The sequence below is a fragment of the Seriola aureovittata genome, chromosome 24 (assembly GCF_021018895.1).
Source record: "Seriola aureovittata isolate HTS-2021-v1 ecotype China chromosome 24, ASM2101889v1, whole genome shotgun sequence".
NCBI classification, from domain to species: domain Eukaryota; kingdom Metazoa; phylum Chordata; class Actinopteri; order Carangiformes; family Carangidae; genus Seriola; species Seriola aureovittata.
Window position 1 is genome coordinate 5,100,065 of NC_079387.1, and position 25,460 is coordinate 5,125,524.

The 25,460-nt window shown below is 39.6% G+C and overlaps 1 protein-coding gene across 5 annotated transcripts; it reads right to left on the minus strand.

Annotated features, from left to right (window-relative positions):
• Positions 1-233: 233 nt before the first annotated feature.
• Positions 234-23,949, minus strand: LOC130165344 (voltage-dependent L-type calcium channel subunit beta-4-like). 5 transcript variants are annotated; one of them, XM_056370541.1, is made up of 14 exons: positions 23,692-23,949; positions 22,218-22,301; positions 15,166-15,336; positions 14,894-15,016; positions 14,627-14,754; positions 11,980-12,056; positions 11,468-11,487; positions 9,781-9,861; positions 8,049-8,107; positions 7,662-7,771; positions 7,342-7,493; positions 6,124-6,219; positions 5,680-5,865; positions 234-5,215 (listed from the first exon to the last, which is right to left on the minus strand). In XM_056370541.1, exons 1-14 carry the CDS (start codon positions 23,752-23,754, stop codon positions 4,955-4,957), a joined length of 1,611 nt encoding a protein of 536 aa, XP_056226516.1. In that variant the 5' UTR covers positions 23,755-23,949; the 3' UTR covers positions 234-4,954. The 5 variants fall into 5 exon arrangements, with proteins under 5 accessions (XP_056226516.1, XP_056226515.1, XP_056226517.1 ...); XM_056370540.1 differs by having other exon boundaries at positions 234-5,218; positions 23,692-23,945; XM_056370542.1 differs by lacking the exon at positions 11,980-12,056 and having other exon boundaries at positions 234-5,218; positions 11,468-11,486; positions 23,692-23,942.
• Between the last annotated feature and the right edge of the window lie 1,511 nt (positions 23,950-25,460).

Below are 25,460 nucleotides of genomic sequence, written 5' to 3' on the forward strand. Positions count from 1 at the left end.
CCAGGAACTGCTGAGAGCTAATTCGGCATGCTTTTACTGGTGCCAGTTTTGCCAAGATGTAAACAACTGAAGGATCAAAACCAAGGCTCAAGGTGTAGCCCACAGCTAACTCTATAACTCTATGGCAACATTACATGTTCACTTGCAAAAACACATGGAAGTACCTGCTTTTCAACACTAGATGTCAGGCATCACACAGGTTCAGGGTTTGGAGCTGGGTTACTGCTTAAAAATACTGAAAACACAAAAGTGATTTTATTGTGGTGCCAAAATTTCTGCCTTTTGCTTGTCAATGATTAAAAGTCGAGAGAAAGTGTGAATCAAAACATCAACAAAATACATCACAATACAAGAAAATGAGAGTGAATCTTGTTTGTTTTTTTGATAATCAAACATTCACTACAGTAAAAACATACTTTACACAAACTTTAGAACCACTCTTTTATTTTGAAAAAGAAATGTTTGAAGTCACTTGTAGCCTTGCCTTAAACACAATCACCTCCAATTTCATGTATTTTTCTTTAACTTCTTTTTATAAATTAGAATGGTATATTATGCATGCAATACCGCATTAGCCTCTTAGGTTTTCATCTTCCACAGAAAAAAAAAAACAAACAATAAACACAAAAATTCCCTTAAAAGTCCAGATGAAGCTGCTTGGAAAAGGGTGGTTGGTTGGAGAAGCCACAGCATGAAGCGATGTACACAGTTTGCGGTTGCATAGTACAGTACATGAAGATCCTCATTTTTAAAACAGCATGCCGTTTTTGTATTGCACATTACTGAAACTTTGTATACTGGACCTTGCTGTTGCTCCAAGCGTCCCACATGGGTCGTCGTCTCATTTCAGCACATGTATACAGCAAATAGCATCTCTCAAAGACATTATGTACATTTATTTGTTATAAAAATAATTGCCAGCAAATATTCATCTATTACTTTTCTACTGGAATAAATGTTTGTTCTTTTGCTTCTTTTGTTTCTTTTTTTCTTTTGTTTTACATTTTACCAAAGAAAAATCTCCCTATAAGTTTTGTATTTTGTGGTCACCTTGAGATTTTATCTGTGAAAAATAAAAACAATGAATTTTGTTTGGAGACAAAAGTTTGACCACAGGTAAAGGCGAAACAAATGTAAAAGAAAGCCAGGACGGGCAGTTTTTTTTTTGAGGTCGGTGAGTGTGGTGTTATTTTGTACTGATCTAATTCCACAGCTCAAAAGGGCAAATGTCTCTCATCATTTTAGGGCATTCACAAAGAGAGGGATGGTGGGGCGCTGGTCTGGAAATCCCTTCTGATTGTCTCAAGCAGCCCAGCTCAACATTGGTTGGTTTGATTTCAAATGGAAAATGGCTCCCTGTTCAATCAACCAATGGGATTTTTATGCTATGGGGCAGAATGAGACAGAAAAGCGTGCTTGTAAACAGTAGCATTATGCACTTTAACACCTTCTTTTTCATTTGCAGTCTTCTTTATGGGGAAAGAAATTCTTAAATTAATCTGTCCTTATAACAGATTCACATTGTAGGAACAGCTGCTCAAAAACCACCTTGATTTTTTTTTACTTCCTCTTTTGTGCTATACACATTGTTCAGCATTACTTTTTCCCTTTTATCCAGATCTATACAAAGTGATCCATCTATATGAGAAGATATGACCCCTATTCTCAAGTTTAAATCAATAAATTAGGAGCTGTTTGCACCAGAAAACATTTTCTCAGCATTTAATGTCAGGTCAGGCTTTAAGTTGTTGTCAGTGGCGTGAGGGGAGGAGGAAACTTATTCTAATTAGGTCTCTTCAAGACGTCTTGCAACTGTGTCATGCTGTAAAATTATTGGGGACAGTCAAATATCTTTTATGTAGGACAGAATTTATGTCAACAGCAGCATGAAATATCCTCCTGAATAGTGTTCTTAGTAATTAAAGGAGATATTATCAAGACTAAAAGAGGAAAGCTAAATCCTACGAGCAACCAGATTATTTATTCAACCTTTAGTATCCCTATGAATTACACTCATATTGGTTTTAGATAGCACTCTGTATAGATCTCAGACAAGAAACAACATTATGACTCAATATTTAAGGGAATGGATCATCTATTGAGCCAGTATTTATTTTTTAGAGGTTCATTCACTGCTTGTAAGGCAGCGAGCTAATCTGGTGCTGCAGCTGTCACTACTGTGCATCGTTGTTGTTAGAAGGGGAGAAGTCTAAAGGTTAAAAGTAGCTTCAAGATTCGTCCAAACATGCCAAAGAAAACTCTTTTTGACGGATGTGTTCTGTTTCACATTGTACACATTTGATATCAGAGAAAACAACAGGAAATTCAATTGTTTGTTTCACTTTGAAAAATATATTTCTCTGGCAGTGCGTCTGCATTGGTTTATGCCACAAGATGAAGGAACAATCTTGACTTACTAGAAAAAATAAATTGATTGTGAAAGTGTAAATAAAAAAGCATAAAAACTTTTTAAATGACATAATTCATTCATCAATTCATTTAGGTATTAATTTATGTCAGGTTTGGTCCTCCATACTGGTATAGAAAATAACATTACTTGAATTTTATGTGGGTTGTAGCATTTTGAGGCATTGCAATGCAAACTGTCTACTTGTGTGGTAAAACAACACAGAACAAAGACCAGTTGAAGACACACTGCCAGGGAAGTACGTGAAATAGTCAGCGCACATATCCCCCAACGGAAGCCAAGAGCAGCCAAAATGTTATAAACCTTATTATCTTCATATCTTTAGACTACAGACTGTTGAGATAACAAATTTTGCTCTAATGGCTGTTTTGTCACTCAAAGATAACGACTTAACTATCTCATAGTTTCAGGATAGCAAATGGTGCTTTATTTTGCCGGATGTCTTAAAGACATTTAAACTAAGGAAACACTGAGTATTTTTGTTCAATTTAATCTTTTATTTTGCCAAAAGTGTCATTATTTCAAAGCCTTGGCCTTAAAATGGGCTAGCTACCACGGTTTGTTATCTGAAAATGATAAGATAAGTCGTAATCACAAGACAATTTGATATCTTCAAAGAATAATATTTGTACAGTGTATTTTGATCATCACAACAAGCCTTGGAATCATGATTAGCAACCACAGCAGCTCTCTGCTTTCGTACAAAGCACCATGTTTGTTCGGTAAACGATTGCCCATGTTATCTCAACAGAACGTCTTTGTGAGGGCTGGGGCTATATCACTGTTTGACAGTTGTTTCAGTGCACTTTCTACCATATAACAAAATTCTGAATTAAGAGAAACTATTATCATTGTGAAGTCCCCTCATGCAGTCCACTCAAACTCTTCCTGAATGACATAAACCAACACTTTAAGTTTTCAGTGTGTCATTTCAGTGTATTTAGTTACAAACCTCATGGTTCCAGAAATATCATTCATCTGTAATCTGGGCCATCTTTTTCTTTTTTTTTTCTTTTTTTTTTCTTCTTTTTTTTTTGTTTTTTTCGGAGAAAAGTGCCCTATACTTCTACAAACATCAACTTGATTACAGAAGGGTTCTATTTTACGTTTGGAGGGAACATGCTCTGCAGTCAGGACAACATGCCAGCTACACAGAGAATGAACATGATGCAATCGATTCCTGCCATGTCACATTTTTAATGCTTTAATCCCCTAAAACCAACAGAAGGAACATTGATAGCAATTAACCAATTGCATGACTTACTATTGACTTGGTAACCAACATGTACACGTTTTGTTTTACCTCTAAATGACTGATTTCATTGCTAATAAATGCAAAACAACCTGTAGCTTCAGCAGCAGATGCTCCTTCAGGTCTGTCAAACTAAAAAAATAAATAAATAAAAAGTTCCAAATCTTATTATTCACGCTGGCAGGGGCAAAAACATCAGACAGAACATCCCAAACTGCTCGAAAGGTTCTCGCAGCGTTGGTTTTTATGCTGGTCCACATCTCAACAACATCAAATGCATCTCAAGTAGTATTTTGCTATTGTATTTCACTATACTATCTGACAGACTGTCACATCTATTTCCTTCTCTAACTCGCTAAGTGCTACCTGTTTAGAACAGAAGCAGTATTGCCTTCCCCTACAGTGTAACTGAGATCTGATCCCAGCACCATCAGAACCTGTTTCTGCTTATGACGGTGAGGGTCTTCACCCAAATGAAATCCTAAAGCTATGCTACAGAAAAGCTGGCCTTGCTCAAAGTGACTTTCAAATAGCAAAATAGTTTGGGAATGTGAAGCACCAGTTTTCAAAACTAGCAACCAAATATCATCTTCACGCCCCACCACAAACCCAGCACCTTCCGCCTATCCACAGTCAAGTGATTTAGAAAATTGGACCTCCGTGTCTACACCTCATCTCGGGAGAATCCAGAACGCTGGGTACAAAATATCAATGAAGTGGATGCGGAGGTTGATCATCTATCAGCATGCAATAAGCTAAATGGTGAGAGGATTTATACATGGCCCACAATAGGGGTCAGCAGCCTTCAGCAGTCTGTGTGCAATGGACCTCCCTCCGACCTGGTGCGATGTCCCAGGCACTTAGAAGCCCATACACCATCACCATCTGACCACTATCCATAATTAGCTTGCTGACACAGGCAACAAGCACAATCTGCGCTGCACGTCTGCTGAGCATCGTGTTAGTACAATCCCAAAAGGTCCCAGTAACATAAATTAGAGGAATTGATTTTACAGCATAAGTTAATGTTGGCATCCTGAACCTCTTGACTACTCACGCTGTTGATTGATGGGGTTGCCCTGGCAGCTTGATTAAAAACAAACACCTGAACATGACTTTGTTTGACTTTGAAAGAGAAAAATTGCCAGGTAGATAAAACAAATGAACGCAAACTAAAACAAAAAGGTACAATTTGGGACCATCTTGGCTCTGTTGCAGTGTTTATTTTGGGTGGTATCTGGGCCATTTGGGCCCCGGTGGTGATAGACTTGGGCTCAGAGCCGGTGCCGGGAGTCATGGCTGTAGCTGCCCGGTGAACTGCGATTGCGATGTGGCTTGTATGCATCCTGATAGGGGTCCTGGTAGTCCTGGTAGGGGTCCTGCTGTTCTCGGCTATGCTGTGAACCAGACGACATGCGGTTGCGTCCCTTGTGCGCCCGCTCGTTGTGGTAATTCTCGTCCGATGTCATCAGGTTGCGTCGTTCGTTCGGGGTGGAATGATCTCCCGTGTGGTTGCTCTGTCGCATTCTTTGGCTCTGCTAATCACATGGACACACCAAGGACACGGGTGAGGCTGGGGCAACAATGCAGTGCTCCGTTTTTCTTTTTATGCAACTGGTCAGAGGGAGAGCGTCTGAGCTCTTGTGGCCATGATGATATTTTGCTTTTCATGCTTCATAATCTCGGTCAGAGATTGAAAGGATGGTGAATTTCACTGACTGGCAGTGGGTCTGATGAAATGTATAAATATATATTTATCTATGTATATGTGTATATTCACTTTATAATACTCTATGTAGATTATGTACATTCAGGAACAATGTTTTGCTCATGCTATTGCTTCTCCATCTGTGTTATTAAACTGACATGGATTTCACTGGTCAAATGCTCATTTCTGGCAAAGAAATTTCATCACAACGATGGAATTAAATTGTATATTTTGGTCGCAAGAACTAACAGAAACACAAGGCTTTAAATTGTGATGGGATGGCTTCTGTACCTGCAGTCCAGAGATGCTGGTGGGATAGGGGGTGAGAGTGGTTGGGCCCAGGTTGCGTCCCAGCAGGGGGTTTAGGGGCGTTGCCATCGAGGTATGGGTTGCTTTCCAGTAGGCCTCCAGGTATTCGGCGAGATGCTCGCAGGCGTCCTCCAGCTGGTTCTCATCCAGGATGATGTCAAACATTTCCTGTTAGCAGCAGATGGTCGGAGGAAGGAAAGTAAGATGAAGGTAACGATGAAAATGAGATGGAGCGCTTATGATCTCCAGGCTGACACTGTATGTGAGGTCCTGCTGTGTTACTATGTACTGTGTAAAGAATGCTTTAACATAACACCGCGCACACAGAGAAACTGAAATAAGACACAAAATATAAGATTCAGGAAAGCTTTTAGATTTTGTGAAAAAGTGAAAGTCATCAGCCAGTATACGAGGATGGCCACTTACTGGGGGACACTGGGCCAATTTGTCTGCCGCCACAAGCTGGACATTCAGGTGTTTGCTCTGGGACTTTCCTCTGGACTTGACTAGCCTCTGCAGGACCTGGACGGCGGGATAAGAAAGTACATGATGCTCCAGTCATAATGAAAGTATCACAGCTTTGGCTGCACTCTTTTCAGGTCACTCAGTACCCTCCTCATCACATGCGCAGTGCAAAAGTGGTGGAGGGGTGTGGAAATTCTAGTTTATAATGAGCAACGGGGCATATTAAAAAACTGCAGATGTATGTGCTGTTTTTCCTCCTTTAGACTCGTCCATTCATATTGATAGTTAGTTTGAATATCTGTTTTTAATCATTTTATCATGTCTGTCTTTCTATTTATGGACTATTGATCTGAAATGAAGTGAATTGATTCATTAATTCATTACATGTCAGACATAAATTAAATAAACTATAAAAAATATGTAAGAGACCGCACTTCTAATGTGTATGCAGAATTATTGGAAGTATTTATAGAATCCTGTCTCCTGGTTTTACAGCCGATGTTGCTGCTTCCTGGTCGGTTTTACTGGGTCAGCTGTAGCAAAGCGAGCATTTTGCGTGCTAGGAGGAAGTGGTGTAAAACCAGTGAGAAAGACCAGAGTGCACCCTCTCAATCAAAACTTGAAGACACACATGAGTAGTATTTGGGAGGTTCTCAACTAGTCTGAGTGGTCATTACTGTAGCCCCAGTGTAGAGGGAAAAAGTGCAGCAGACGTACTCCTCCATGCAAAGGTGCCTTGGTGCAGATCTGAAACCAGACCTGTACTGACTCCACACACTACGGTTAAAAGTCTTGCGTTTCAGTCAGAGGCGTTCAAGTCCAGTATTTCATGCTGGTTTTGTAGGGAACACTGTGTTTGTGCTGAGCTCTTACACCAGTGGAGGGAAAGGATCAACCCGACATAGAGACTGTTACCTTTAACATGTCTAGGAGTTCTTGCTGTTGGTCTCCACCAACTGAATGACTCTGTGGGACAGTAGCTGTAGAGATCACATCATATGCTTAAGCTTTGTCCAGGCTTTACATGATTATTAGGTTGTAACCCACTAAATAAAATAGTTATGTGGATTCACAAAACACTACATAAAAACTAAATGCAACCAGCTGTTGAGTTAAACTGATCTTATTACTTTGAGATGTGTCTTTTATGTTTATCTGTCTCTTCCCATCATACAGTACCTTTGGCGAGGAGACCTTGACATGCACGATGATGGGGGCCAGGGAGGTCTTGAGCAGCTGGGCTGGGTGGTTGATGGTGTCAGCATCCAGCACCACCAGCTGCAGGGAGCGCGCCAACTCAAAGATCCTCTCGATCTCACTTTGCACCTCAGCTGATGAATCAATGATCAAATAGTTAATTAACAACACTTCCCTTAAATCAGCCCGTGCCACTGTCTATTTCAAATATGTAAGAGTTTAAAGGTGAAACGATTAGTCGATTTATTGATTAGTACTGAAAAGATAAACTGAGCACAGTGAAACATGTAGAGCTTTCTTACCTAAGCTGGAGCGAGTGTTGGATCTTTCAATGATGGCCCTCTTACTGGGGTTGTTGAGAACAGACCGCTTGGCTAATGATATATCTGCCGTGACACGTGTGATAGATATCCTGCAAAAATAGGACAAATATGAAAATATATACTTTTGCTCTTTTACATCTGCTATTGGAAAAAAAAAAATAAAACTCACATTCATCTTATGTGCAGCTGTAAATTCTGACCTGTACACTTTTTTTAAAAATTTTTGCTTCCTAGGGTGAAGAGAATCCAATGTAGACACACTAAAATGCAGTGATTTGCATCATTCCTCCACTTTATCCTGTAGTGTCCAAGACATGACTTTAACCAAAAACAAAAATAATCAAACTCTTGTCACACTTGTCTTACCTGCCATCAAATCTGTGCTTGAGGAAGTCAAACAGTGCTTTCTGCATCATGTCTGTCACCTGTGTAGACAAACAGAAGTTGTAAACAGCACTTATTGTTGTGGTTTCATTGTTTAAGATGGTTACTGGGTTGATTTAAGGTGCAGTTTATGTTGTTTTAAGGATTCAATCTTTTCCATGATTGTAACAGAAACATTATTCATGATTTTAGAATCACGTTTCTGTTTAATCCTGATCTGTCTATTTTATCTGTCTATAATCAATTTGACTGCTGTCTATTTAAGACAACACCTTTTCAAAAACATGTTTAATTTCAATGAGGCTTTCCTGGTTAAATACAAAATAACCTTGTGGCATTTATATCCAGCTGTTTCACTATGAAAACGAAACTCAACCCAGGTTCTGTCTGTGTTTAGCTTCAGTTCAAGTTTGGTTTCCTTCTTTGGTTTCTAATTGCAGGTGTAAATAGTAATGTAAATGTGCGTGTCTCTGTGTTAGAACTGCCACAGAATGATAATCTGTCCACAGTGTTTTCCCTGGCTCCTGCCCAGTGCATGCTGGGAGAGGCTCCAGCCCCCCCCCCCCCGTGACTCGAAATATGAATAAGCCCCCATCCATCAGGAGGACAAGACAGATGGCATTTCTTGTGTTGCTAAAAAACAAGATGACATATGATGCCTTATCTGACTAAACAGGATTGATCTGTCGTCATCAAATGTTTCCCATGTTACCAGCAGTGGAATAAATTAATGACGCTGACTTTTATTTTATTGTGACTTTAAATATTTTTGCAGTTCGTATTTTTTCTTTTGTCTATTGTGAATTTTAAACTCCATCCTTTGCGTTGTCCATGTTTTCAGTATCAGTATTATTGTAAAAAAGACACTTTTCTAAAAAGGTGTCACACTGATTTTTTCAATATCAAAAAACGTGACTAATGTTAAAGCGGTTGCTGGTTGTGATGAACCCACTGAAAATATCCCCCAGTTATTTGGAGCTATTCAGCTGCTCATTGTTTTGGTCTTACAGCCTTAAGCTCTACTGTGTATTTTAGAATAATCAGTTGTTGTTTCAGTCAGTGTTTGTCATCCTCATATTGAAAGCATTAAATGTTGTGAATGTTCCTAATACGACTTTAATGACTTAATGACTTTAAGCTCCATCCACATCCTCATTGTCTCCTAAATATAACTTGTAGGCGTCAGTATCTACATCCTTCTCATGTGACAGTTAACAGCTCTTGGGTTTCATCAACTTCTGTATTTCATGACAATTATAGAACTGTTTATTTTTACCAATATTTAGCACACGATTTGTAAACAGTGCCTTTATAGAAAGCAATGAAAGCAATGAAGGCAGTTAAAGGAAGATGCTCTTCCCAAAAAAGCTCAAATCTGCCAATTATACAACATATTTTCATGTGACCTCTTAGTCTCCTCATTAGTCTGGCTGCAATCTGGATGTTACGTGGGCGATGACACATTCACCATTAACTGCGCCAACAGCGAGCTATTTTGGGTGACTGAGGAAAAGACGTACAGGACTCAACTCCTTTCTGTAATCTTGTCATTTTTGCATCGGTAAAGATCCCATTTAATACGCTGTATATTTAAGCTTTCATTCAGTGATGCTGAATCAGTGATATTTACCGTGTGTGAAAAAAAAAAACAACTCTTAATCAGTGACAAAAGTAAAAGGATATTTTTGATTTTTTTCCAACAGTGGCGGCTCACCTCATAACCCTTGAGCGAGGGTCCCACCAGCACTACAGGCCTCATGGAGGGAACCACGTCGTACGGGGGAATGTGCTCCGTCTGTTGATGCAGAAATATTTTATCAGCAGTGGTCGACTCATCACAAGCAAAACAATGGACCCAAAATAACTCCACAGAAAACAGTGTTTCACATAAAACCAGAGAGTCAGCTGAAATTCAGTCACAATTAAATGTCTTAAATGGTATATTGTGATGTTGGGGCATGTAGCAAATGATAATGTACTAATTGTTGTAACTTGTCAAAATGTAATAACATGAAAAATGAAAATAAAACAATTTGCAAAGCAATTAATCCATGCAAAATGTCAAATCACTTTAACAGAGACTGTCTGCTTTACTTTTCCTGATAATATAGGACATTATTATTTGTTAATTTAATTAATGAATACATCTTTTGGCAAATGACCTCAATAAAAAATTTAGTTTCAAAACAATTAGCAGAACATGTTGTTACATATTGACCGGCTGATAACTACAGTCTACAGTCTAATCCATTCACACAATACCAGACCAAATATCACAATAAGAAGGAGCACCACAACACCGTACCATGCGAAAGAGATTATACTAGATATTAATAGATATTATGTAGATATGTAAATGACTTTGTTTAAAGATGCTGAGCTGACGAGCAAATGAAAAAATACTACAACATTCCTATAGTAATGTTAAAGCAACACACAAGTACGTTTCTTGGATTCACAGAATTCATGTAGTATATTCATCACTCCACAAAACTATATTCACGTCGATAGAGGAAGTTCATTCTTGACTTTAGGAACAGTAACTTAAAACAAACTCTAGACTGCATCTCATTGTCTTCCTGAGTGGGTGGAGTTTGGGCAGTTGTCACGGAGACAGTGCAGTAATATAGTGACTGTATTGTTCACTGAGCCATCTCCATGACAACTGAGTAAACTCCATCCACTGACGAATTTAATGACTCAATTTACCATCCTTTCAAAATAAGACATTTCTCTGCTGCAAGCTGACTGGTATTTCAGGTTCATCGATAACTAGTAGGTTACATTTCACAATGAGATATTTCAGTCGCTTCCACAGCAGCTGAAGGTGTCTTCACAATCAGCAAACTTTCTGAGAACATTCAGACTTCTTCCATTTCTAATTTAATAACTCCATGGACTTTGTTGTAGTCACACTTTTTCTTTTTTTTTTACTTTGGGTTAGGGTGATTTGGTGGTGTCAATCTTCTCATCTCACTCTTGGCAAGAAAGAAAATAAGCATATTTCCCAAAATGTGAAACTATTTCTTTGATATAGATGTTTTGGTCTGGTTGCCACTAAAGCTGAACTGCAAACCACATACATAACATGATGGACGAATACAGCAAGTAAAAAACAAAACAAAAACACAACTGCATTCCCAAAACTATTACCATCAAAAGTAGTAAAGTTGCAGTTATGACACGTGGCACTAAAGTACTTTGGCATCACAGGAATGGTGATGATTTGTCACTGTATACTTCAGTAGGGCTGGAGTATACAGTCATGTGTCCTAGGATGTGGCATGAGGTTGTAGTTTCCTATCTGACAAAATGTGTCAATGCTGCTACTTCCTGTTGTTTTCTGATGGAGAAGAGGCTAGTGGATGGTAAATGAGTAGGTTTTACCGTCACCAACTTACCACTTTCTGTTTCTGCTTTCCTGTGGGAGGGGAGAGAAGACAGCGACAGTGTCGTCAGTAGCTGCTGGCAGGGGAGGCGTCGCCATAATATCTCAGAAACATCCAAACATGCTTCACATGAGCAACTTTTCATCACAATTCTTAGCAAATGAAACCTATCAAGGATAACCAGCACGATATAATATGAAACATATAAACAAAAAGTGTTTCTATTGTCCTAAGGTTATATTCACAAAGTCACATGAGTGCAGTTCAGAGGGGGGTTCATAGTCTTGTCGTTGGGTTCACACTGTGGTAAGCTCCAGTCTCAGAGCGCCTGCAGTCCTCAACTGGAGGAAGAGGAGGATCATGGGAAAATGTACCAACAACTCTACACAGTGAACTTGTGCTCTATGCAGAGACATGGGAAGGCTTTAGAGTCTTATTCTCTCTATGTTGTTGCGGTTCAGGATGCTCGGTCTAATCTGGAAGCTGGCTATTAACAGCCCTCTCCCCCTGTCCGATTCTCTCACCTGCTGAGGATATTAGGGGTCGGATAGAGGCAGATACCTCATCCTCTACACTGGAAGAAGAGTTCCCTCCAGACTTACTGGAAAAGACAAGAGGGAATAAGAAAAAAAGACAGAAACACACCATGGTATTAATGCGGAAACCGACAAAAGGAAAAAAAATCAAAAATCAAAAATCAAAATCAATCAAAAATCAATGCTATCAAGGCTTAAACTAATCATTCACTGTAGAGGAAAGGTGTAAAACAGGCAAGGAAAATCAACTGCTAAATGTTCACGTTTAATCAGTAGTTTGGGGGTGATATCTGATTTCCTCTACTTGGCATCAAAAAATTGTGACACAATTGTTAACATAGACAGGACAGGCAGCCAATCCACTGATGCCAAAAGTCCATGGCCATAACAGTAAAGATTTTAAGGTGTAATGGCAGTAATACCAAGGACATATGAAGGCCTGCAGTTTACTCTCTTTGCCCAGATCACCATCAAAATCACATGCTTTATGGCTATTCCTCAACAAAATCTAAAAACCAGGTCACATTACCTAAGTTGTTCTTTCGTTACAGGTGCCCAGTTATTAAAGACTATTACTCTTTCTGATAAGGAGCTTCCTGCATGGTCCTTGTGTATCTGACTGAGACCTAGGCTGGCTTTAACACAGGATGAGAAAATGTGAGCAGCATGCAGCGAGAAGACGTTATGCTGAGTTCCATGCAGAAGATGGAAGTCTGAAGTTCCCAGCTGATGAGTTACAGTTACAGAGGACCATAATCCAGGAGTTAAAACACCCGTCAGATATTGACGATGTTAATTTGCTTCTAACTACTTGTGGAGACTAGTGAAGACTGCCATCATTATTTTCCAAATTCTTCAAAAACACCTTATTCACTATTTGCTCAATTTGTTGCTGAGTGTTACAATGGGAATTAAAGAAATGAACCAATGTCAACAGGAAACAGCTATTATTTTGAAAGTGCTGTAACTGTAAATTAATCATAGTGTGGCATTTTATTTCCTACATATTTTCTTGGTCACTTCTCCAGTAGATAGACATCAGAATTAATATGGAGATACTTATTGTTTAAAATGACATTTTACAGTGGTACATGTAAAACCAGATATTCTATCATAAACAGCTTTTCCATTAATTTTCTTTTTTTCCCATAAGTCCTGACTTTACATCATCTCTGGAAGGCAGCATACCTCACACTGTTTTCCAGTTAGTGAAAATGTAGTCCTGGTTAATGGGGTTTGAATGTCTCTCCTTGTCTGAGAGGCTTTGTGACAAAAAGCCACAGAAGTCAAGCTAGTAAGTGAAGCGCTGAAGCGTTCCAGTCTAGTAAGATTAGTATTAAACTCAACAACAAGGCTTGAGGAAGTACATGTGATTTACTGTACAAACTCTGGACGACAGAACCTTCAAGACACATTACACACACAAGGAAACTAGGAGGCTGATAGGAGCGCTAATTACAGCTATTGAAACTGTTTCGCTGGTACCGTCGGCATGAGTAGAAGTGATGGAGTAAATAGGAATGATTCATGAGCAGACCTGGGTCAAAATAGACTTCAAAATAAATCAGCGAGATTGACAGAGTCTAAGAGATTTTAGGGCTTTTACCAAGGAGCAAATGGACAGAATTTACACTGTCTGGTTAAAGAATGTTACTGTCTTTATTAGTCTCACCCAGGTCTGCTCAGGATGTATGGACAGACACCAGCTGTGTCTTTGACAACATAATTGAGCCTCCAGAGTACATTCAGCAACAAAATGTGTAAAATGTGAGGCTGACGAATACAATTTACTATTAAAAAAATTTCACTCTGCCTCTTAAATAATGAATTAAATGATAATTGTTTGTTCAACAGATGAAAAGTCGAAGATATTCAATTTACAGTAAATTACATGACAAAGAAAAGCAGCAAAATTGCATAATTTAGAAGCTGGAACTAACAAATGTTTCTGGTTGTTCAACTATTAATGAATGAGTTTTTTGTAAAGTTTATCTCCCAATTGTATTTCAATTTTTTTTTTGTTGATAACTCTCCAGTGGTAGTTACAGCCTGGTACAAAATGACCAAATGATACCACCTACAATTTTGTGCAGACTTGCTCAGCATTGTTTTGTTTGTCTACCACCGATACTCATAGAGTCGCATGATGGTTGAAGTCATAGCTTAAGGTAACGAGATAAAGTGGCGGAAAACTTGTAATGCCAACATCTGCAGCAGCTGTTCGGACATTAATGTACAACATAAAGCTTCAGCATGGAGATGGAAATAAAGGACAATGAAAAAATGGTCAGATTATATTTTTCAAGTTCAGACATTGAGCCTGTTCAGCTGCTTATTAGCCCCAAACAGGTAAAGTAAAAAATAGTCTCTTTTTGGAAAGTTTTTATTTCCTTCCTTCCAGTGATTTGATTTTTATCTTATTTTTGTTCTAAGACAGTTAAACACTTACATCACTTCGGTGCCATTAATGTTTGTTGTACAGTTGTCAATAAACCACATTTCCAATTAGTATGAAAAATAATGTACAGAAATGACCTCCAATATTCATTTTGTGTTTGCATTAACTGTTGGGCGACCATGTAAAGTTTAGTGTATGAATCCAACAGTGAGACCAGTGTGTTTTTCTGTTACTTACCCTTGGACTCGTCCTCTCTTTTGCTCCTGCTGGAGCCGGATGTTCTCGAGCTTCAGAGGGCTGGGGATGAAGCCGATCTCACAGCCCTCTTTCACTAACCGACCTATCCACCAGTCATTGTTGAACTTCTGAGGACGATAACATTAAAGAAAGCAAAAAAAAACAAAAAAACAAGGAAAATGGAAGATGTTTACATGATTAAGTTCATGTTTCACAGATTTTTGTGTGTGTGATTTTGTCATGTTTAATTAAAAAGTACACATGTACCTCTTTTATGTGGAGGAAATCCTTGGCGTCGAAGGAGATGGCTGTGGCTGGTACTGGAACATCCTCATCCAGTGCACCACAATAGCTGACGTTGGTCCTTACAGCAAATGCCACAGGTTTAGTCTAGAGGACGGAAAAACACACACAAACAAAATACAAATAATCACTGATCTAAAACATTTATCAGCCTTTAAGGACAAAAACAGTCCGTGTATGTGTGCATAGACATAGCCACAGATGAATCTGGTCAAGTCTTGTCACGAGTTGGCTACCTTGGCTCTCTCCAGTTGAATGGTGGCCTGCTGCTCCCTCTCCTGACGGCTCTGTCCCGGTCCTTGGCTCTGGCTTGGGCTCTGGCTCTGGACCTGGGCCTGCACCTCCCGCTCCTCCTCCAGAGAGACATCTGAGTCTGATGGTCTACTAGTATACGAATCAGCTGAGCCCTGCAAACAGAAACCACACCTTAGCTTTACTAAAAGTTGAGATACAAAACATACATTCTTGCTTCACATTCGTCTTCATTTGTCCTGCGATCTTGTGTGTGTGGGGGGGCCACTGGGAGGGTTTGGTCACCACGGAAATGTGTGAAACAATGGGAAAACATAGCCAGACCACACTCAAGTAATACAGCCCTACTACAGGCAACTAAAATAGTCTCACCTTTTCTGTCAGCCAGAGCTGCTGTAAAAATTTCACCCTGCACAGCCAGTACCGTACAGTAGGAAAATCTCCATTTAGAGTAACAGGAAACTAGATTGTAAAATGTATGATCAAAGCATGACTAATGCAGATGAACAGTAGCACTCTGCTCTTAATTCACTGACGATTCACTGTTGAAAACCCGTTGAGGAGAGAGCAGTCGGGAATCATGAGAAAAATTACACTCAACACCTCTTCACAGAGTGAGACCATGTTCCAAAGTCAAGGACTTAAACTGAAAATCCTGTGGACAGATGAACTAGAATGATCCGGATCGTCTCTGAATAGACCAAAAAGGCACAAAAGCTCTGAGGTTCATACAGACACGACACCGGCTGTGTTATAAAATGCACTGTAGCTTTATCTCATTGACTGTCAAATAATCAGAACTGCCAAGAACAATGAGATCAACTGAGAGAAAAAAAAAAAAAATTCTTTATGGAATCACTGACTGTCATAAGTTTAAGGGTTCACATCGTCTCGCATTGGGAGTGCCAAGTCCTGAGTGGTGGCTTGGCACCGTGAATGCAGACCAGGTGAAATGGATGATGTAGAAAAGAGCAGACTGCCAGGAGCATCTCAGACAAAGTGGAATTTCCATTCCTGTGCTGTCAGCAGTTTGTATGACCACACGCAGCCAATCTCACGTTTCCAGACAATACTGGAAAGACAGACAGATTTCTGCATCTTCTAGACAAGGAGTGACTTCTTTTTTTTTCTTTTTACTTCTCTCATACAATCATCCCATTCGGTCACAAAATGTGACACCAACAGAGCCCGAGCCCGAGAGAGTAGTGACCGTCAGGTGCCATGGGGCTCAGGTATCCACCCTCTATTGTGCTCACTTTCCACATATGATGGAGAACAGTACAACTTAAATGTAACATTATATAAAAATTACTGAACGTAGCGGCAACATGAACATCTCTGTCCAGAAAAAATATCCTGGTTAAAACAAAAAATATGAGATACAAGTCAAAATGTATATATAAAGTCAGAATTATAAGGTACTAAATCAAAAATGTGAGATAGTAAGCTCAAAGATAAAATATATTAACTAGTAGTTACATTATTGATATTCATATTTGATCATATTTCAGTAAGAAGCCTTTTTTCTCAAACGCCTTGTGGCTGTTTGTTATCTCCGCCAGCAACGTGTCTGTTGGTTTGTTCGGTTGTTTGTTTGTTTGTTTCACTTTCCTTAATACTGCTGCACATTTTCCTGAATTTCTCAAGAAATAATGTAAAAAAAACAACAACAACAACAAAAAAAACAGACATATTTATGGTGCAGATCCAGATGATAATCCAGATGTGGTGGAAGAAAATGCAGAATCTGCATTATACACAGAGTTGTGCTTAATATCAAGACTAAATAACAGTGCTATAAGAGGTAGACTTCTTGATGCGCTACACCGACATGCACAACCACAGATCACAGAAACAGCTTGAGATGACTAATAATCACGTATTTAAAGACCTACAGTCATTTATCAGCTTTTCCAACTAGCTTCATTTTCTTAATGCACGATAGAATATAGACAAGGGCACAGATACGTTCATAATGTTTAGCATAAGCAACATTACAGGGGCAGCAGAAGGACTTATCTATGTTTTGAAATTGGACAAAAATTGGATAAGTATGTACTCTGTATTATGTCATTAGCCCGACATGTGATACAAGATTGTTTGACCAGTTTACATTAGTAGTTACAGCTGCTAAAGCGTGTTATTGATTTCTAATCTATGATTTCATTTAGTTTTTGCATTGATCCTACACTATTTTGCCCATCAAGGAGGTTACAGAGGCTCTTAGTGGATATAAAAAATGGTATTTCTAAACTCGTGGTTTTGTGTTTTGTTTCCTTGCTGCACCTTTTCATTGGTCTCTCAGGACATGCTGGACTTGCAGTCGTCCACTGCCACACTGAGAGAATTCCAGTAATGCAATTTTCTTTTTTTTTGCTAGGACATGTCTGGACCAAGTGCCTCTTTCTGCTGTGTTAATCTAAACAATCAGCAGCTAATGATGATTCAATTAAGGAAGACCATTAGTCTCAAGAAGATCAATCAAGCTTGTCATCCCAGCTAAGCACTTTTTCGCTTTTTACAAGCTAGCAGTGGCAGGGCCTGACTTCAGCACACCGCTCATCTGGATTGTGTGCATGTAATCACAAAGTGCCACGTTCAGGAAACAATCAAGATTTCTTTTTTCTTTTTTTTTGAAAATACACAGATGAGAGGATTTTAGAAGAACAGAGTAAGAGATGCATCACTAACAGGAAAAATATTTCAGATGATTTTGGTAAAATGGGCATTCCTCCAATTTTACACATCAAGATCCGTTGGTGTATCATGATGAGTGCTACTCAGCCTTTGAAAACACTTGTATAATATCATGTATGGCTCCGGAGCAGCTTTGTCAAGACTAAGAAAATAACCCTGATGACATCATTATGACATCATCAGGGTTATTTTCTTAGTCTTGACAAAGCTGCTCAGCTTGGCAGTGGAGACTTGAAATCTTTAAGAGAAATCCTGTGTTACAAACATTGACAGAGAGACATTTATCAGGCAGGGAGTGCCTAGTGAAAAACGCTACAGAGTTGGATTATGGGAATTGTAGGATCCAGTGTTTTTGGGAATGAACCCATACTCTGAACTAAAAGTGATGATATCTAGTTCTTTTCACCCTTCTCTTCCCAAAATCTATCTCTTGCAAGTTCACCAAACTTTATGCATGTGCGATACTAGATTACTGGAGTAACCCGGTAACAGTCACAAATATGTTGATGTTAATCATGCAAGCATAAATTGTGTGGACTGTAATTGTGTGAGTGTATTTTCTTCTCGAGACCAATTTTGCCTCCATTTCTGAAAATCCTCTAGTCCAACACTAACAAGTCATCCTGAACATCATTTCGTTTGTCCGTGTGGAAGCGTTGAGGTCGCACTGTAGCATCTAAGCCATTATCCAATGGAGTAGCTTCAGCATGTGACTCATCAACATCAGAATCCACTTAATGACATCACGATGCATGTTCCACCGAGCCTCGGCAGAGCCTGTACAACACGCAGTCGCAGGGTCAGACAACGAAATACTCGGCTGCACATTTTTTAAAAAGTGATAAATGTAGAAATGTGACACAGGAGGATTTATCATTTGAGTGTGGCTGTGTAATGGGCAATAGGGGAGAAATGGGTAATTAACATCATTCCATCTTCCTCTTTGAAACAGGGCTAGGTCCATCTCTGAGAGGTACAGAGTGTGATGAGCACTAAATGGCTCCTCCTGGCTCTGGTGGCTTCCTGACAGCCGTTCTTACAGCCTCACAGGCGGATTGCAGCCACATATTCAGCACATACAGAACCACACATCACACGGACATACATATTTAGAGAAATATATACAGAAATGTGTGAATGTCACATGTCAGAAGCCATCTGCCTAATGTGCCCCCCCCCCCCCCACACACACACACACCAACACCCACCCACCCAACCCCCTTCCAGCCAAGCATAGCCCACGATCACGCTACAGTGTACTGTTGGCTAACCCATCAAAGGCCTCTTATGTGTGTTGGTGTGTGTGTGTGTGTGTGTGTGCACAGCTGAGCTACTTCCATCAATAAACACACAGCAAGAGAGAACAAAAGCAGATTCACGCGCACACATCCAAACACTCACCGCCTCCGAGTCTTCAAATCCATGCAGGTACAAATTGTCATACATGGAGGTTTGATATTCCAACGAGTGCCTCTAGAAGAATGAGGGGGAAAAATGAGAGTGGAGGCGGAGGAGGCAGGAGGGGGCACCACAGAGAAAAAAAAAAGGATGGATGGGGGGATGACGACAATCCCTTCTCTCCTCAGCAGAGAACAATAATTAAAAAAAAATATCTCCCCTCCCGTTGGATCACGCCTGGTCCTCCGGAGGCCCGTCACTTGATGGATGCAGCTTCTCCCTGATCCCACAGTGCTGCTGGCTGGCTCACATTATAGGATGGAGAGGCTCTCCCTGGAGGTAGCCCAATCCTGGCATTTCATTTCATCAGGCTTCCACGCGCGCGCACACACACACACACACACACACACACGCCCACACAGACACTCACATATACATATACACAGCGAGAGCAGCAGAGGCGGCAGCAGCAGCAGCAGCAGCAGCAGCGGAGCAGTGGATCCTTCCTCAATATCCAAGCCTGATGACAGAGCCAATGTGCAAGGAGCTGATTGGCTGGCTGGCTGTCCACTCAGCTTGGATGAGCGCTCTCCTTGATTTTTTTTTTTTTTTTTTTTTTTTGTGCGGGAGGTAGCGGGGAATCGGGGGAGGGGGGTGGAGGAGTAAGAGGGGAGCAGCATCCTCCATTTCCCTGTTACCTCTCATCCTCTCTCTGCTTATTTATTCTCTAGAGGGCAGAAAAATAGATTTAATCTGGCTCTGATAATAAAAGGAGGTCTTATGAATTTATACATTTGATCCATGTATTTAAAGGAATGGCAGTGTATTTCCTCTTGGGAATCAAATCATGAGTGACATATCTATACTACAGTAAAAATCTGAAAAAAAAAGAAAAAGACAGGCATATCATGCTTTGGTGTGTTTTAGGAACATCTAGGATTTTAGAAAGTCCAAGATCCCCACAATGCACCTCACCTGCCAATTGTTTTTGTGATGTTCGACTAAACTTTTAATTGGTTAATCATTTCAGCTTTACACTTCTTACATCCAAATGAATGAGAGGGTCAGTCAGTCTTTTTTATCACAGCATAAAATCTCAAATAGGCACTTTCTGAAATTGTGTGATTTCAGTCGATGACAGAATATATGCAATTTTGAAATTTGGCCATTTATTAATCCTGACGTGACGAAAAAATAACAACAATAATTTAGGAGAAGGTTTGATAAATGATGATATAAAATATGATAAGCAGCGAGGGGAAAATAGCACTTTCTTTACCTCAGAAGCCATAATGTCACAGCTGTAAATAAGAGACAGGATGTACTGTAATGAACAGTGAGTGCTCATGTTGAGGTCCAGTTCAGAGTCTTACTAAATGATGAGCCTCTGTCCAAATAAGTACAATTACAAACGTCAAGCAAATATACAGCACCATCAAACAGGCAGCCACAGCAACCACTTATACAGTACCTCCTCTAGACCGTCCCAAAACCCACTGACATCCATTAGCACCTGGTACAACTTGCTCAAAGTACTCAAACTCAAAGGAACTCTTCAAAACCCTTGTGTTTTGAAAACCTGTTAGAAATGTTCGCTAAAACCTGTGAAACCTATTCAAACCTCTGCATAGAAACTCTTTAAAACCTGCACTTAAACAACAGGCAGAAACATGCCTACTGTAGGTGTCAGGGTTTAGTGGGCACCCTTACTTACTGATGTTTTGATAAGTTAGGCCTGTGACACTTCAATACGGTTCAACAATGTGACTGTGTCCAATCTTAACAGACCTATTTGCAATACACCGCCATTGTCTCCACTTATGTTGACAAAAACAACTTATCCTCTATATTAAGTTACAAATAAAGTTACGTAACACAGCTGTAACTTACGTCAGAAACACTACACACTCTGTCTGCTGCCTACACGTTGCCGAAGCCGACATATTCTGCTTGGCACTTGATGATATGTAGTACTCCACGTCATGCCAGGGGCAACTTGCAGAGAGAGGGGGGCAGTCTGCATGTGAGCTGAGAAGTGAAGATTAATATGGAGGGTATTGCAAAATAAATAAATGCTTCTAAAATCTAATTTGTTCTCTGACAGACACCTGTGCTGCCACTTGGCTTTTGTCATTTATTATGGGAAGGAAATAATAAAAGCTGACCCTATAACACATGTAATTATGTTTTTTTTTCTCCATCCAACACACGACAATTTGCAGTCACATATGGATGTTATGCATATGTTTCCTGTGGGGTGCTAGAAAAGGAATAGTATTTCAGGGGGTGTCTTAATTGCATGTTTTTCTAATTAAAACCTATTAATATTCACTTCTAATGCTGCATATTTGGCTTTAGTCACAATATCATCTAACTTATGAGGAAAATATGCAATATATCTTATCCTCTGTTAAACAGTGAGTCTTTTTTTTTTCTGGGAAAAAAAAATCATGCTTTATGTAATAAAAAATTGAATGTGTTTAAATTAGCTTTCAGTCTTCTTTGTCTCCTCTCTTATCGGTGCACTGCAACCTTCTGTTCGCAGTGAATTACTGCCCTCTGCAGTCGACAGCCGCGTGCATCGTGTCGCTCCTGTGCCTGTTATGTGCTGGTAGAAGATGTGATACAAACAAGTGCAAAACAGGCTCACCAAAACATTGTTTGATTATCAGTATACTAGTGTTTTCAAGCAGGTCGTATCCTCTTCTCCATGAAGTTATCAGCCAAACTGTGGAAAACGCTTTCAGGACCCCCAGCATTACTGTGGTGTCATGAATAACGTCCCCATTTCAGGAGAAAAACCATTGAGATACAACAAGCAGTGATCCTGAAAGTAAATGTGCCAAATTATCTGACTTTTCTAAACTGGAAAAATCACTCCAATCCAGAAATGGCACAGTCATTGCTCTTACATCCCAGGCTTTTCTTTGCAGTGCACTACCTGTCTGAGGATGAAGCTGGTGGAGGTTGTGCTGCCATCTGACCTCTTGAGTCGGCTCCTCCTCGAATAAGTCCCTCGGTTCACCTGCGTGAGAAAAACAACATCTCAACCAGCAGGAAAACTTTTTTTTATCTACAAAACTTGTAGATAAAAAAATGCCACAGCACCCATATGACACATATAACACAACTAATCTTGCTTATGCTGTATGTTTTTGCATTGTGTGTGTGCCTTGCCTACTTATTTTTTCCTTACCACCTGACTTTTTCTTTTTCTTTTCTGAAAGTCCAAATATACCAGCAGTGGCCCTCCCCAGGGAGCTAAATTAATTATCTGCCAGTGATTTGCCCCATTTCTGTTCAAGTCTCCAGAGTTAATGACAATGTCACCGTTAAAACGTCAGAGCCTACTTCCCTGAATTCATAAAACAGGGCCATTAATCTGGGTCACCATCTCTCTTCTGTCTCCTTCTCTCCATGTCTCTCAATTCAAGCTAACGGCCAAAACCCAAGAAGAGATATGAAGGATAGAGTCTATGAATATCCTGCTATTAATAGCAATGATCAATTAAGCTGCAGAAACATAAATTATCAGCCACCTAACAGGGGCTCATACATTCACTTATCTTTATAGACAGACTATCGGGAGTCAAACACTGCAGATTTTTGGCAGAAGCTCTTACATTATTACACCTTAACAACAATTAAGTCCTTAAAGAAAGTACTTGATTATTCTGTTTTGTTTGCATCTTTTGACTTTAATAAAATGCCAGTGTTTAAATGTGATATTCCTCAGCGAAGCCCACCATGGTGCCTTGTGTGTACAATTACCTGATAAGTGAAAGAATCTCAGCAAGATGACATTAGATATTATTATTATTATTACATGAAACTTTACAGGGATTAACAGGACAACATGGTTACAGTATGACATTTAAATCATCAGGTTGAACTAAAGGTTGTATGACAAGAAATGTTTTTATTAATATTTGATGTAATTTCTTGACTCAGAGAGAGTTTATATCACTTTCTCCATCTGCCATATGTAATGCTGTACCATGTACATAAAGAACTTGCACCAAGCACTTCATTAATTTTACTTTTAGGTCATATGTGTCCAATATTATTATTACAGTAGATGGCTATTTCACAGTAGAATTTATGACTATTTGTCTTTGTTTTTATGTGAAACCAGTGCTAACAGTCAAGGCAAGTTTTCAAAGTGCGTCATGGCATTAACTTTTGAATTAATGTTGGTGCAATTTAAATTTCTACCAAGACTTTCTCTCTGTCTTAATTTAAAAAAAAGCCTGTCAGCCATTCCCAACCTCCCTGATATTTGAATGTAACATAACAGGTACAATAGTGAATATTGTTGGTTGAAGGTTTTAAAGTATTTGTATGTATCCCATAAACAAGGAAACTGTCGTATATTGAAGTAAAGCAGGTTTGAAGCTCAGGTAGAAATGACCGACCTGAAAGATGGGCGCCTGGATGCCCTCGCCAATCTTGTTCCGTATGTAGATGTGTCGGGACATCTCGGCCAGGACATCGGTCCAGAGGGCTGGCTGCTCCGGTCCAGCCCAGCGCAGGGGTGGCGGGTTCCGGGCTGCGTGCTCCAGCTTCACGCCACACAACAGAACATGAACGCTCGCTTCTCGCTGCTTTCCTCAACTGTCCACCTCGGGACAGGTGTTCAGCTTGTTCCTGCTGCGCGCGCTGGGACGGTTGTCATGCACACTGCCGCCGCTTGCGCCACTCAAAGCCAGGTGCACCTGAATGATGGACGGAACTATTTTAGAAACCGGGAGGGGTGGGCGGGGGCTTAATTTATCCTGAAGAGTAGCATAACTTTCTTAAAGAGGCACGAGGTAACTATTTTAAACACAAAAAGGAACTATTTTAGGCTCAATTAGGAAATAAGAAGAACTTAATTGCTATTTTACAATTTAAATAACACACACACACATACATATATATATAGTATATCAGATCACACCTACATATCAGACACACAAAACGACCACACACAGGTTCATAATGACCATAAAGAGATACAAGGAGACGCAAAATAAAAAATTTACCAGATCTAGCTACTAAATCATTTCCATTTGCAGTTAAAAACTACTAAAATGTCATACATACTAAATTCAATCATGGATCCAAAAATACACACAGATTTCAATCATTACACCCAACACTACGCAATATAGCCAATATAAATAATTCTATATATATATACAAACGTGTACTTATTACTAGTATGTGTCTATATTACAGAACAATCCTTTGGCTGAGGTCCAGGACAGCTCACCTGAACCAGTCCTGAAATAATAAAAATACCAGTAAGTTGGCATGATATTGGGCCCCCCCTGCAGAGGTCAGTTTTATGAAGCCATCTTGAATTATGCGTCATGTTTTTTCCCCATCTCTACAACCTTGAATTCTGCTAGTTCAGAAAGTAGGCAAATAAATAGGTCATGCATGTTTTGAGGGGACTGTGAAAGCCTCTGCAAAATCTTACTCTTTCATTAGATGTGTAGTCCATGGTTGATTTTAAGGTAAGTTTTCTTTCCTCTACCTGCACAGTTTTTCTTGTGCCACTGGCTGACATACAAAATATAATAATATAATAATTCACTCCCATGCTTAACGATTGCCAAAGCTTTCTTCAAAGGCTTTTTTACTCCCCAGACATACTGTTGTTTCATGCGGCCAAAGCACTTCCAACAAGCTTTTGGTTTATATCTGAACATTGTGTTCAAGCCATTTATTTTCTTTAGTGTTGAGATCACAGGTAAAGTTTCCATTTGATGACATTTCTGTGTGCAGATTGTGAAACAGACTTCATCTGCATCCTCTCTCTTTTTGTTCATTTTGGAGAATTATGTTGCTTCTTTGACTAAAATATACAAAATTGTTTGCAACATTTTGAAAAAGTACTGGAAATTAGAGGTAAATTAGAAGTATTTTAGTAGATAATGTTAATTATGCAGCTTGTGCAGCTTGTTCTTCCTCTCAGGAATATCTTTTCTCCCTTTGTCCAGCAGATGTCAGCATTATCAAAATAAAGGCAACAAGGGGAGAAAAAAAAAAAGCATCACAGCTAGTTTTTGGAGCCACTGGTGTGTGCAGAGCAGAGTGAGGTGTGTTTTCACTGCTTGGGCACTAGAGGGTGATATTGTACCACAAATACCTGAAATGACACAGAAAAGCAGCAGATTTCTACCTTCAACATCCAGCC